Raw genomic sequence first — 14,327 nt, 5'->3', positions numbered from 1 at the left:
AATGTTTGACGGTATAATAAGAATTTGCATTGGTTAGTTTTATTACCTTTTCAGTATGTCAATGGTAGGTGGATATGGGATGAAGCTGAACTACACCCTATTTGCAAAAAGCTGTGGACCTGGGTATCATCAAATTACATTAAGGTTTTCCCCTTACTGATATTATACATACATTATTGCTGTTTTATTCAAAGCTGGTAAGTAGGTCGTGTGTTAAGCTATAGTGTTAAATGTTTTCTTGCTTCCTGATTTTCCTAATGGTTACTGTTGTCATGTAGGAGTGTGCAGACATTGAACCGATGTAATTTGATTTTAGATTGGTGGGGAAAAATGTATTCCGATGCAATGGGGAGGCTGAACTACAGATAAAAACATCTTCCTTAGGAAAAAACACTTCTCAGCGTGGGGAATGATCTAATGAACTGACTAAACATTAGAGAGAGGAAATGAGGATCTCACAGATACTGCCTTTGACTGTCTGCTCCCAGTGCAAGCAGAGGAATGGCATGCACGGTGCCCACAGCAGAGCGCGGAGTGGCAGGGCCAGGGAAGTCTCCACCACCTCCACACACAGCGCAGGCAGGGGAAGGGGGAGACCACACCGTCCGGCTGGGCCCGGGGGGAAGGGGATGGGACTAGCTGGCCAAACGCAGTGCCCGCTCCTGGACGAGCCAGGGAAGGACAGATGGGGCTGGCGACACAGGGGGACTTCCGTTTTATGTTGGTTGGTAACACTCACATGGTTCAAAATGTAAAGGTCCGAGCATGTATTGTATATGGTGCAGATCTCCCCAGTATTGTTACCCAACTTGCTTGAGTGTTTTGTACGTAGAAACCTATTTTTTAAAGTTGCATACAATTTCATTGTATGAATATAGAATGACTTAGTTCCAAATGGAATGTTTAGCTTATTTAGAGTATCTTGCAGTTATGAGCAAGGCTAGAGTGTAGCGATTTTCAATTTTTTTCTGCTCATGGCACACAAACTACTAAATGTCCGCTGCACACCAAAAAAACAGATTATATTTGCTGCTGGTCTGACAAAAGAATAGGTGAAGTTTTGACTCACCGGATGGCTGTCGTTTTGGCTGTTGTCATTTTTTTATTCGACAGTCTAAGGGAAAAGAGGTCAGAGCTGCCAAGGAAATAGTCAGTGCTGCCTGTTATATAAGCTGGCTGCACCCCGTGTGAAAATGGCTGCTGCAGAGAATCACTTTTTTGTATATCACTTTGCATGTGTGTGAATATGGGTGTGGGTTAAATTCCTAGAAATAGATCAAGATACTTATTAATTAAAAAAAAAAATATTGGCAAGTTCTCTTTCATAGAATCTGAACTAGTTTAAATTCCCATCGGCCCCATGTGAGTGTGCGGTCTTCTGCCTCCCTAACCCAGCTTTACCAGGCTTTGCTGACCCTGTGGGGAAAAGCAGTATCTACTCATGTTCATGCCACTTTTTTTCCTAAAAAATGAGGCTTCTGACGTTTATTTTTAACGAGGCTTTTAAGACATTTAAAAATAATCTGTTTTTCCTTCTGTTCATATCTTTCATTAAAAAAAATTAACAGTTAACATGAGGTTTTTTGACATCTTAGAAATTGTGGTGTGAGTGGTAAAAGTGATTTTTACAAACTCTATTCTTAATACCCCAAGTAGACGGGGCGGAGGTGAGAGTGAGGCTGAGACGCAGACTCCGTTTGTCTCACATGCCCCCGTCTTCACGAAGATCTCCAGTAAGCGCTTGCTACAGCCAACTCTGCTCGATGGAAGCTGGGGTAACATGCTAACCCCAAGGGTATTTAGAGATCGTCCTCATTGTCCCACCTGAAAACTTAGGTGAGGACAGCCAGCTAACTGGACGATACTTAACAGTTAGTCGTATGGGAGAACGTTGTTGGTTTTGAACTTGAGTCGGGACATTTAGAGCCCCTGCATTCTAAGCACAGAGACAAGCACAGGACGGGCTGACAGGGAGCCAGGGCAGAATCACTGCTGCGAGCAGCCCACCCTGATGGCAGACGGAACGGGAGACGGTTTTTACAAGTGTTGTCAGAGGTTGCTGGGTCCTGTTGGTCCGAAGGGGAGAGAAAGCGGCTGTTGGGAATCTGTCATTTCAGTAATTAAACACCCTAAAGAGATAAATGAGCATTTCAAAGAGGGACATGTCCTTACATCTCTTATTCTAATAGTCCTTCAATGAATCGTAACTGCATATTGACCAAATGCCAGTGACTAAAGGCAGAGTCCCTGTCCTCGGGGTGGGCCTCCTGCTGGTGGAAGTAGAGAAGGATCGCCCAGGTTGAGTTTCCTTACAAGAATATGGGTTTTCTCTCTCTCAAAAATTCCAAAGAGCAAAGAGTTTTAGAAAATAATTCAGAGAAAGTTAATAGATTTAAAGAATGGAAAAGTTAGTCTTGTGAGTCAGTGTTCTGAACATTTTCTAGTAAGTTGTTGTGGGTTTTTTTTTTTTTTTTTTTTTTTTTTTTTTTTTTTTTAAAGAGATGGGGAGTGCATTCTCATCCTGTGAGGAGAATGGGTTTTATTTGCCAGGGATTGGATCTGGCACTCCTTGATGTCGTGGAGAAAGCGTGGCCTCTGACATAACCCTGACTCTCTGAGCTTCAGTGTTCTCAGCCACAAAATGAGAGCTGACAAGAAACCAATCTAGTCATTCATTTAGGCACATATTTACAGAAAGACAGGCTTATCAAATGGCCTGGCACATGGGCACCAAGGAAATAGTAGTCATTCTTGCCCAATCCCTGGTTCTGGGCTGCTTTTAGAGCAGCTGAGGTGGTCTGAGCTGGGAAGGTGGTCCCTCCAGGATGTGCTTTCGGAGCCCTGCACAGCAGTCCTCTGGGCTGCACAGCTGTCTGCTGCCCCAACCACGCGGGCTGAGTTCCTTTCCCTGACAAAAACAAACATCAGAAATAAGAGCCCTTCAAAGCTCATCGCTTCAGGTCATGAGGGTGGAGTTGACTTTTCTTTCCTTGTGCCTGATACTTGGGAGACTGTGTAGCTGGGATGTGCTGGTGCAGAGGTGGGAGTCTGTCATTCTGGTCAGGTTAATGTGTCTTAGTTCACACCTGCCTGTAAAGTGGGACTAATTACAGTTCTTAGCTCATGAGGCTGTTGAGAGAACCTACACAGAGCTTCCAAAACACCTATCACAATTCCTCGCAAGAACTCCAAAGTTAGCAGCTATTAAGCATTTTTCAACATTTCTCATTTCTGCTGATGATACTCTGTTCTTGCTCAATATACTTCATTTATACTCCATTCCAGGTAATGACCGGCGCTGATACTCAGAGTTAGGAACCGAGTTTGAAGGCTTTGTGGCTGCCTCTTTTTGTTACTTGATTCCTCAATAAGGCTGACTCTAAGAATTTAACGTGGAAATTCCTGCCACCTTGTGGTTAGAAAAATCAAAGGTTCAGAGTAATATATTATGAGGAAATACCTATTTGTTTTAACTTGAAGTCTTGGATTATTAAAATAATAAAATGAATGAAAATAATGAAAACAAAAAATCATAAAAAACAGAGAGTGTCCTTAGTATCACTTGTTCCTTGGAGCAAGAAAGGCTTGGCCTCGGGACACCGTTTCCTCCCAGGGGTGCTTAGTAACTGTCCAAGGAAGCCAGCCTCACCAGAAGATTTGTCGTGTGTGACAAGGAAATAGCCCTTCCGAATTGGCAGGCATTTAGTTTTTATACTTTTCTTTCGGGCTCTTATTTCTTTTATTTTTTATTTTTCTTTAAATTTCTTTATTGATTAAGGTATCACATATTTGTCCTCTCACCCCCCCCCCCCCCCCCCAGTTCCCATCCCAAACCCCTCCCCATGCATGTCCCCACCCCCTGTTGTCCTTGACCACTGGTGAGGCTCATATGGATGCACACAAGTTCTTCGGTTGATCTCTCCCTCTTATCCCCACCCTCCCTTAGGGGCTCTTATTTCTGATGTTTATTTTCGTTAGGGAATCAGAGTATAGTTTGTTTATATTGTGAAGCTATCATTGAAGATCGATCCTTCTGTATCAGTTTGAAGATCCACATCTGGTGCACACTGTGATGGTTAGAAGTGTTTTCAACAACTTGGCTGATGGCTAAGGGGGGAAATCAACCTTCAGCTGTAAAAATCATGTAACCAGAAGATTTATTCTGGAAAAAGAAACAACAGAAAGCAGTGAGACAAAGGAATTTCTTGTTCAGAGATAACCACCAAGCTTTGCAGACTTTGTCCCACGTGTCATAACTTAAAATTACAAAGATCGTTCTGTAGAGTTTCATTATTTCCATTGACTATATTTATACTGTTTGTAATCTCTATATAGTATTTCACGCCTTCCACAGTCGATGTATCCAGTCCTCTACAGCACAGGTTGTTTGCAAAGATTTTGCTTTTTTTTTTTTTTTTAAATATATTTTATTGATTTTATACAGAGAGGAAGGGAGAGAGATAGAGAGTTAGAAACATCGATGAGAGAGAGTCATCGATCAGCTGCCTCTTGCACACCCGCCACTGGGGATATGCCCGCAACCAAGGTACATGCCCCTGACCAGAATCGAACCCGGGGCCCTTCAGTCCCCAAGCCGACGCTCTATCCATTGAGCCAAACCGGTCCCGGCAAGATTTTGCTTTTTGAGTGTATGTGTATGGGCTTTTAGAACCAATGTAATTGATCAAGTCCCTTGGAGGGTAAATCTCCCGGCTTTGGCAATAATTATTTCCTTAAGTTGCATCCTTTCAGTAGTTATTACTGAACTAGAGGCAGATGCACCTCCTTCCCTCCAGCACCCGGGACCTGGGCTCCCTCACAGCCCTGGCTTCGTCTAGGACATCAGCTGGTCTAATTAGCATAGTATACTTTATTATTATAGATTGTGTGCCTCAACCTTTTATTCTTGGTACAAGCAGAAAACTGAATTGTGTGACTTTTCAATAATGGTTAAACCTCATTTTGTTAGAATTAGTGCTATATACAGCAGTGAGGTCTGGGAAGAAGAAAACAAATTCTGGAATTTTTGAATTGAAAGGGATCATAAATCGAATCGCTGCATTTTGTAGGTGAGGAACCTAATAACAAATAAGAACATGACCTTTCCAAGGTTACATGGCTGCTTATTGTTCTAGCTGGACTACAATTCTGATCTCTAGTTGAGCCTCTTTCCACTATGAAGGTGTGTGTGTGAGAGAACTCAAAGCCCATTGAACAGAATCTGAGCAGCCTTAGGAGAGTGTGGGACCTTTGTTTGTTTTTAACTTTGTAGTGTACTTGGGAGTGTGTATTATCAAAAGTGTGTTTATGTGTGCTTTTGGTATCTTGGTGATATCTTCTCTGTCAGTTTTTTATTGCATTCTCCACTTTAAAAATACTTAGGTGAGGTAAAAAAACAACAGTGTGAGTGAATCTTATAAACCTGGTAAATAAAAGAGGCCAGACATGAGAGAGTACATAACGTATATACTAATATATGCTAATTTACCCAGACTTTTAACACAATCGGTCTATGGTCTTCGAAGTCTAGGGAGGTACTGGTGGCTATGGTGCGCTGGTGTGTCCTCGCTCTGGAGTTGGGTTGCAGGCTTACCTTCTGAAAACTCATTGGGATGGATGCTTTTCCATAGTAATATTCAAAATGAAAAAAACAGTAAGGCTTCTCTCAAAATAGAGAGGTGGGTGGATAGATGAGGAAGAAAATAACTTCGTTGGCTTCTTTTGGCCTATCATCACCCTGCCTCTCTGCCGGGGCCAGACCATAAACTCCAGACAGCCAGGGACTACTGTTTGCTCAGGGGCTGGCACATGGTAGGTGCTGAGGATGTGTTGGGTGATTGTCTTGAGTATCAAATCCTACCCATCTCCTGTGAGAGTTTGAAAGATCTGTCCTCTGTGGCTTAAGATGTTTAATGTTTGTATTTTGTAAGAAGATGTATATTTCCAACATCTCCCTTCTGATTTGGAAAGACTAGCCTGGACCAGGTCTGCCCACTCCCTCCCCTGGCTGTTGGCGTGCTCCTCCCTGTTATCTCTTGGGTTAATGGCTTACTGAAGAGTTTCGGTTGCAGCATTTTCTATAGTAGCTGAGGTATGGGAACAATTCAGTGTCCGTCAATGGCGGAGTGACAAGAAAGCCTGGTGTGTATATCTGCACACTGGCATAGCACTCAGCCATGTGAAGGAATGAAATCCTGGCATATGCAGTAACGTGGATGGGCCTTGAGGATGTTATGTAAGTGAAGTAAGTCAGGAAGAGGTCAGACAGACAAAGGTAAGCACACTATGATCTCACATGTATAGTCTAAAAAAAGCCAATCACACACAAAACAAGTTCATAGATTCAAAGAGCAGATTGGTGGATATCGGAGATGAGTGGCCAAATTGGGTGAAGGGAGTCGAAAGGTACTCACTTCCAGTTATAAAACAAGTAAACCTGAGGATGTGACGCTCAGCCTGTTAACGGAGTTAATACAACTGTATTGCATATTTGAAACTTCCTGAGAGAGATCTTAAAATTCTCATCACAAGAAAAAAAATTCTGTGGTTAGGTGTGATGACAGTGTTAGCCAGACTTATTGTGATCATTTCACATTATATGTGACTATTGAGTCCTTGTGTGGTGCACCTGACACTAATGTAATGTTGTATGTGAATTACACCTCAGTGAAAATGTTTGACAGGTTTTTTCTATATTTCACTGGTGGAGGACAAGGATGTTCCCTTTGGAAACTTGTCAGGTTTTTCTTTCCCGTGCGTGCGTGTGTGTGTGTGTGTGTGTGTGTGTGTGTGTGTGCGCGTGCGCGCAGTTCTGGGTTACCTGTTCTCTGGCTTTATTCAGAAGATTTTGAGCTGATGATCCTGAGTGGGGGAGATAGGTATTGCTTTGCTGAAAGGTTTATTACAAAGTTTGATTTCTTTTCCCACCCTTGCTCCTTTCAGAGCGTTAGACAAGCTGAATGGCTTCCAGCTGGAGAACTTCACGTTGAAAGTGGCCTACATCCCGGACGAGATGGCCTCCCAGCAGAACGCTTCCCAGCAGCCCCGAGGCCGCCGCGGGTTCGGGCAGAGGGGCTCGTCGAGACAGGGCTCTCCGGGATCGGTGTCCAAGCAGAAGCCCTGTGACCTGCCTCTGCGCCTGCTGGTGCCCACCCAGTTCGTTGGAGCCATCATAGGCAAAGAAGGTGCCACCATTCGGAACATCACCAAACAGACCCAGTCTAAGTGAGTATTAGAGTGGGTGGTGGGCAGTAACGTTTCCCCGAATCTCAGGAACAGCGTGTGGTGCTTGGTCTTGAGAACGTGGTCATGGTCCTCCCGGGGCTTGGGACTCTGGCAAAACCTTGCGACTTTGATATCTTAGTGTATGTTTTATACAAATACGGGACTAAATTTCAGTCTCAAAGGGAACCTCAAATTTTCACATGTTAATGGAAAGCAAATGATCCCTAATCCACTTGTGATGTGAGAGACCCTGGCAAACAGAAGGGCAGCTTCTATGTTATTCTCTGCTCCCCAACCCCTGGCGATGCCTGCCTTTTTGTTTTTGGAAGTAATTTTCTGGGTCCAGGATAGAGGTGGTTTTTCAGTCTTGTTTTACTTGAGTAAAGAATCATTCAGCCTGTGGTCCAAATTCATCCCAGGAGTATGCCCTGTGGCCGGCTGGGATGGCTCATTCTTAGCTTCTTGGTTGGGAGTTTCCACTTGCAGATTTGAGTGGACTTGGGATTCTTGGCCAAACCCTGGAGCTAACTTTTCAGGAGCAGCTAGCAGAGCTGTGTGTGGTGATATACCGCCGTGCTGAGCGGGTTGCTTGATAGGTGAGAGGTTTTTGGATTTGGCAGACGAGTGAAATGTGACTCCACTGCATTGTGTTCAGTTGCTTTGCTTTATTAACCAACCTGTGATACTGTGTGTGGCTGTTTCGGCCCTAAGAAACTTGTCCCCACCCTGGCTCTGGGCAGTGCTTCTGGGCACACCCTGGGCTGCTGCTGCCCTGTCTCCCCAAGAGCCAAGTGTGTGAGGGAGAGGCGGCTGCACACAGACCTCGCTGGGGTCAGTCGCTCTGTGCCAAGCGCCAGAGGAATGGCCTTGGGCCCGGTATGAGATGGCTGTGGACTATTTTGTTTTTTAAATTTAGTAAGGACATTGATTCCATTTCATGTGGTCCAAGGAATAAAGGAGAGCCTTTTTCTGGAAGTGCAACTGTGGTGCTGCAACTGCAGCTGGCTCCAGCAGGCTTCCGAGGACAACCATATTCATTGCAGGCACCAGGCCTGCGTGGAGCTAGCTGCCGACTGCTCCTGCAGAACCACAGGGAACTGGGTTTGGTGGTGGTGGTGGTGGTGGGCCCACTCCACCTGCAGAGTGACGGCTGATCCTGCTGCCCCTGCTTTGAAGCAGGAGTGTATGGTGTAGGGTACCTTTGTGCAGCATCAGTGGCCTTGACCTCATCATGTATGATATGGGAAGACGGTAGAACCATAACCTGGATCGGTATTTTGTTCGTTTTTAAATCCTATCCTGAGGATACCTTTACATTGAGTTTCTTTAAAAAAAGAGAGAGAGAAAGAAACATTGATGTGAGAGAGACACATCGATTGGTTGCTTCCCACACTTGCCCCAACCAGGGTTGGGGATCAAGCCTGCAACCGAGGTTCAAGCCTTGACAAGAATTGAACCCAGTACTCTTCGGTCCATGTGTTGACGCTCTGTCCACTGAGCCAGACCGGCCAGGGCCTACATCAGTTTTAATGTTCAGTTTGCCTGGTTTTAATCTTAAAATGGAAGGGCTTCTTGCTTTCCTTGAGTCAGCATTACCTGCAGAAACTCATTATGAAAAGATTTGCCTTCCTTGTCAATGGCAAACGCTGTTTCCTTGTCAGAGGAAAGCTGCTTTAAACTGAGTTGTTTTATTTAAGGCGGGAAGATGGCGATGAGAGGGGAGGGAAGCAGTTTTTGTAACATCCAGTGGACTCGGTTAATTCTTGCCATAGAAACTAGTCGTTCCGGGCCCTCTGCTTCTGGAACGGCTCAGAGGGCTGCCCTTGTCTCCGAGGATCAGGGTAGTGATCCCTAGCCGGACGTTCCCTGGAACTGTCCCCTCCTCGAAGGTAAGCAGTGCTGGAGGTGACTGCATTTCTGAAATAGTGGCTGGGAAAATGGTGCCTGAGATTGAGACTGCTGTCTACGCACTGTTTTAATCAGTTACTTGTAGTTAGCTTACTTGTTTCATGTCTACATTGCCCTTATTTTTAGCGATAGGTTTTCCTTCTGAAATATGTCTTCAGTTTTCAACCAACATTTAGGAGAATGAAATCCAAACCTCGGTTTTATTGGCGAGGTGAGGTGGCCATTCTCACGGCGGGGAATTGCACAGCTTTGTCTTCTAGCATCCGAGTGGCCAGAAGGACTCGCCAATGTCTCATTTTCGCTGAACTCCGTTTTTTGGATGGTTAATGTTCTTTCTTGTACCTTTTCAACAACAGCAGACTTAATTTTGTATTTAATTCAAAATGAACACATATGCAAGTGAGAAAAAAACAAAAAAGGGTGACCCTTCATGCCACCCCCTGTGGTAGCCATTGTTAAGTTGGGGTTGTATCCTTGTAGGATTTGTTCCTTGTATCTACTAACAAGGGTAGCTTTAAAGGGGAAATCTTAGGGTATGAATTGTATTTCTTCACAGAAAGTTAAGGACTCTCATAATGTTGGTATTCGTAATTATACCCATGTTTTTAAACATCTCTGATACGGATATACATTTATTATTTACTTGTTTTATATGTTTAATTTACCTGATGCTGAAGTTTTTCTTTTTCTTTTTTAGTTATATTTTTTATTGTTGATAGCATTATAGATATCTCCCATCTTCCCCCCTCCATCCCCCTCCTCTCAGCCCCTGCCCACCCCCCTAGGTCAGATATACTCTTACTCAATCATCTCTCCTGGTGAGCTTTTAAAGATGATCCCAGTCTCTTTCTGCCACAAATCTGCTGCAGTGAACGCTCCTGGGCTGGTAGTTTGCACCCAGGGTGACGCGCTCAGCCCGGGGACATGGGCAGGGGCTGGGGACAGTGTCGGCCGGTCGGCACAGCTGGCCGAGGGGTGAGCTAAGGCCTCTGGCCGCTGAGCACTGCGGGTGCAGGGCGGCTTCCACAGCAGTCCCCTTCCCACACAGTGCCGAGGCGGACGCACTCTCCACGCACCTGTGGGACGGCCTCCGGAGGTGTTACAGGAAGCAGAATTCTGAGTCAAAGTTGAGAAGCTTTTTAGCTTCGATAGATCCTGCCGGGTGTTCTGCATTCCCACCACAAGTGTGCGTGTGCCCAGAGTCCCCGTCCTCTTGCCAATGCTTCATTTTATCTCTCAAAATAATTGCAGGTCTGGAAGAAAAGGCCTTATTTTAACTGGTGTGTATATAATTACTAGTGAGGCTTGACACATTGCATTAATTGGCCATTTGCTTTTCTTTGAAGTTGAATTGCCATCTCTTGGGGTTTTGTTGTGGACTTTCCTGTATGAAGGAGGCAAAATACAAGGTGAGCTTTGCAAAAGGAAACGGGCGAGTGAAACGTGCTCATCCGATGAAGTGAGAGTTCCACCTGGTTTGAGGACTCCAGCTCCCGCCTCTGGGCAGGTCCTGTGGTTCGGAGAGAGAAGAAAGCTTGGCTCTCCGACGGGAGATGCTCGTTCTGTGCCATGGAAAAGGGAGCCTGGGGCAGAGGCAGCTCGGCAGAATAAAACCAGGTCATGAATCTAGGTCCTGCTTGGTCAGAGTGAGGAGAGAGAAGGGAGTGTTCCTGGAATTAAAATTCACCCCTGAGGCATCCGCTGACAGTGATCCGGAGCTTATGCTCTTGAGGGAAGTGAGTCATCTCTGGCCCAGCAGCCCTACTTGGGCGTTGGCCATGGTAAAGCTCTGTGAATGCGTGCCTGACAGCCTCGCTTTCCTCTCCTGTCCCCCACCCTAAGGATCGATGTCCATCGTAAAGAGAACGCAGGCGCTGCAGAGAAGTCCATCACTATCCTCTCCACCCCAGAAGGCACCTCTGCGGCTTGTAAGTCTATTCTGGAGATTATGCATAAGGAGGCCCAAGACATAAAATTGTGAGTAACGAGGATGAACCGGGGAGAGGTTGATATCCGTGCGGTTTTGCTGTGAATTGACCGGTTCTCGGGGATTGCCAGCAAACCCCAGAGCCGCTGCCCAGGAGGCCCGGGGGTGGGCGTGTTGGTGTGGTGTAAAGCCAGGTCCTTAACATGTTCTCCTTCGTGTCTGGCTGTGGGTGAGTGGCAGCAGTGAGGGCCGTCCAGCTATAGAAGGTGGCTGGGGGCATAAGCTCATGGGCTCCAGGAGTATCTCTGGATTTACCCACCGCAGGGCCCAAGTCCTCACGCCGGGGCTTTGAGCCCCCTGATGGGGGAACCCTAACCCTGTGCTGAGATGAACGGGGGAGTATTTGGATGCTCCAGGTTGGAACTCCCAACTGTCTTTCCTACAGGAACTTGGAGTGCAGGTCGGGTTTTGTGCTACATTCAGTCTTCAGAGCAGTGCTGGGCGTAGAGTAGAATCCAGAGTAAGGCGCTGGAGTTAGCCTGGGACCTAAAGCACAGCATTTAATTTGTAGGGACCTTTAAATACATTAAGTATATTTTAGTTATAAGGCTAGTTATATGGTGTTATAAGATTCTAATTTTTTTGTATAAAGAACAATAAAGATAACCTTAGTGATGTTATTATTAATTTAAAATATATTTTTATTGATTTCAGAGAGGAAGGGAGAGAGCGAAACATCAATGATGAAAGAATCATTGATCAGCTGCCTCCTGCACACCCTACACTGAGGATCGATCCCTCAACCTGGGTATGTGCCCTTGGCCAGAATCAAACCTGGGATCCTTCAGTCTGCAGGCTGGCGCTCTATCCACTGAGCCAAATTGGCTAGGGCCATGTTTTAATTTTTTTATTTCAAAGTAATTTTAATATATTATTGATTTCAGAAAGAGAAAGTAAGAGGGAGAGAGAGGTAGAAACATCAGTAAGAATTATTAATCAGCTGCCTCTTGCATGCCCCCTACTGAGGATTGAGCTCAAACCCTGGGCATGTGCCTCCTGGTTCAAAGGTCAATGCTCAACCACTGAGTCACATCAGCCAGGCCCAGTGACATCTGTAAACAGTGATAGGTGTTTGGGAAATTCAGAAAGGTGCAAATGAAATGTGACTCCATCCCCCGCTCTCACACTCTTCCCCAGAGGGTAACCACTGCTGAGTTCCTTGTTTCCTTGGCTAAATTGTGCCTAGGTTGCCAGGCATGGAGCTTAAGATTTATACTAGACTCATACTGTTGGCATGTGTACATTGTGTCCAGAGGTGGGGGTTTAGGAACAGGAATTGGAGTAGGAGCTGTTTTCAAAGCTAAACAGAATCCATCATGGGAGGGTAGTTCCTGAGATGAATAAAAGGAAACCATTTTTAAAAGTTAAGTTCTATCCAGTTACATATTACTGACTTTACCCCCTCTGTTCACGCATTGCTAGAATGCAGCTGATGGTCAGCCAGTTTAAACTCTTGGCATCATGCTTCCTGTGTGGGAGGTGGGAAATAAGTGTTTGATGAACAAATATTCTCTTTGTAACCGAGAGTAGGGTTTCATGACCTTTCTTTTTATTTTTATTTACAGCACAGAAGAGCTTCCCTTGAAGATTTTAGCCCATAATAACTTTGTAGGCCGTCTTATTGGTAAGGAAGGAAGAAATCTTAAAAAAATTGAGCAAGACACAGACACTAAAATCACGATATCTCCGTAAGTGCTGCCTTGCTTGCTTTTGAATAAGAACATTTTCAAGCCTGTGTCTCACTGGAGGTTTCATGTTAAGCATAGCCTGTCCCATTGACCGAGCTAGCCAGCACTGCCCTGCTCATACTTCGTTTCTCAAACTCAGCCACTGTCTGCTGTCTGTCTCTAACCCATCTCGAAAGACTGCTCCCACCAAAGAGGCAGGAGGCACGAAAGCTTTATATCCATATTTCCCGGCTGATTTTTGGTCAGGTTTGCTGACCTGTATTCCCCAAGGAATAGAGAGCCCAGGTTATTCTCCGTTGATGTGTGAGACAATAGCCCAGCGTCTGAGCGCCTATGACAGTGGGAAAGGCTTGGGTCCCCTAGGCTGTGGGTCAGGGGTTCGGGAGCAGCTCGGCTGGTGGCTTTGCTCAGCTCTCATGTTGCTGACAAGTCAGTGCTGCCTGGTGGTGTGAGGCCTCAGCTCCTCGCCACAGGGGCCGCTCCGCAGGGCTGCTCGGGGTCCCCAGGACACGAGACACGGCAGCTGCCTCCTGCCAGTGTGGATGATCCGGGAGCAGGACGGCAGCGGCGGTGTCTTTGTAACACAGCCTCTCTTACTGTTCCCTGTGGGGCGGGGTCACCCTGAGGCTGGCTACCACAGCTGGGGTCCACGAGGCTCTGGAATGACTTGGAAAGGTTTTTTTTTTTTTTTTCTGAGTGTGCCTGTCCCTGGTTTCCATGAGAGTACCAGAAAAAAGATAAGCTGGGAGAGGCGGAGGGACTAAGGACAGCTGAGCACCAGGTTTGTGTAGCAAGGAGTTCTCAAAGGAGGAGGTAGTGGGGAAGGAGGAGGGTCCTGTTTGTAAAGAAACAAAAAGAGACACTAAATGGTAAATAAAATACATGATCTTACCCTGGCTTGATGTTTATGCTCAGAAAACGGAGGGTTTTAAGTGGGAAAAAAATCTTACAAGCTATTCTGGAAGCAGCTATTGATATTTTGAAAATTGAAATATAAAAGCTTGGCAGGGGCAAGGTGGGTTGAAAATGGAGATTAGAAATGCACTTCTTCTTTAAATAGTCTAAGACAAACAGTACGATGCTTACATTTTTAGCAAGTTGGAGGAACAAAGGAATCATACCCTGTTCAGCTGCCTCAGTTTAGAATACGGCGTTCTGCTGGTTATGAAGATGAGAATTGTAACTGGGGATCTGCCGGAGAGCTGGACCAGCCGTCCATGTCCTCTGCTCTGTGCGCTCACTTTCCACGTGGCTGGGCAGGCGTCTGCCTCACACGTCGGCGGAGGGCTGGGAAGCTTGAGAAGGGAGTTTCTGAATATTGCTGCAGCATTCTCATTTTTCACTTTTCTAAATGGTCATCCAGGGACCCTTTTTAAAAATGTTATGTAGTCAAAATGGGTTGAAGAATAAAACAAAATTAAAAAACAAAAAACAAAAAGATGGATTGATTTACATGATGTCCTCCAGCGTACTTTATCTAAGTGCTAAGCTTCCTGGCAAAGAGGAGTGTGTATGTGAAC

At 45.5% G+C, this 14,327-nt stretch overlaps 1 protein-coding gene across 1 annotated transcript in view; it reads left to right on the top strand.

The window, feature by feature from the left end:
• The window catches only part of IGF2BP3 (insulin like growth factor 2 mRNA binding protein 3), an 82,177-nt gene that overhangs the window by 50,959 nt on the left and 16,891 nt on the right, over positions 1 to 14,327 (top strand). Inside the window, exons 6-8 of the mRNA XM_084896348.1 lie at positions 6,943 to 7,224; positions 10,975 to 11,109; positions 12,685 to 12,807. Coding sequence (XP_084752474.1) covers positions 6,943 to 7,224; positions 10,975 to 11,109; positions 12,685 to 12,807 — 540 coding nt within the window. The remainder of the gene's footprint in view (positions 1 to 6,942; positions 7,225 to 10,974; positions 11,110 to 12,684; positions 12,808 to 14,327) is intronic.

This window comes from Pipistrellus hanaki, assembly GCF_964339955.1.
Source record: "Pipistrellus hanaki genome assembly, chromosome: 10".
Lineage (NCBI taxonomy): Eukaryota > Metazoa > Chordata > Mammalia > Chiroptera > Vespertilionidae > Pipistrellus > Pipistrellus hanaki.
This window is presented reverse-complemented; position numbering and strand designations above follow the sequence as displayed.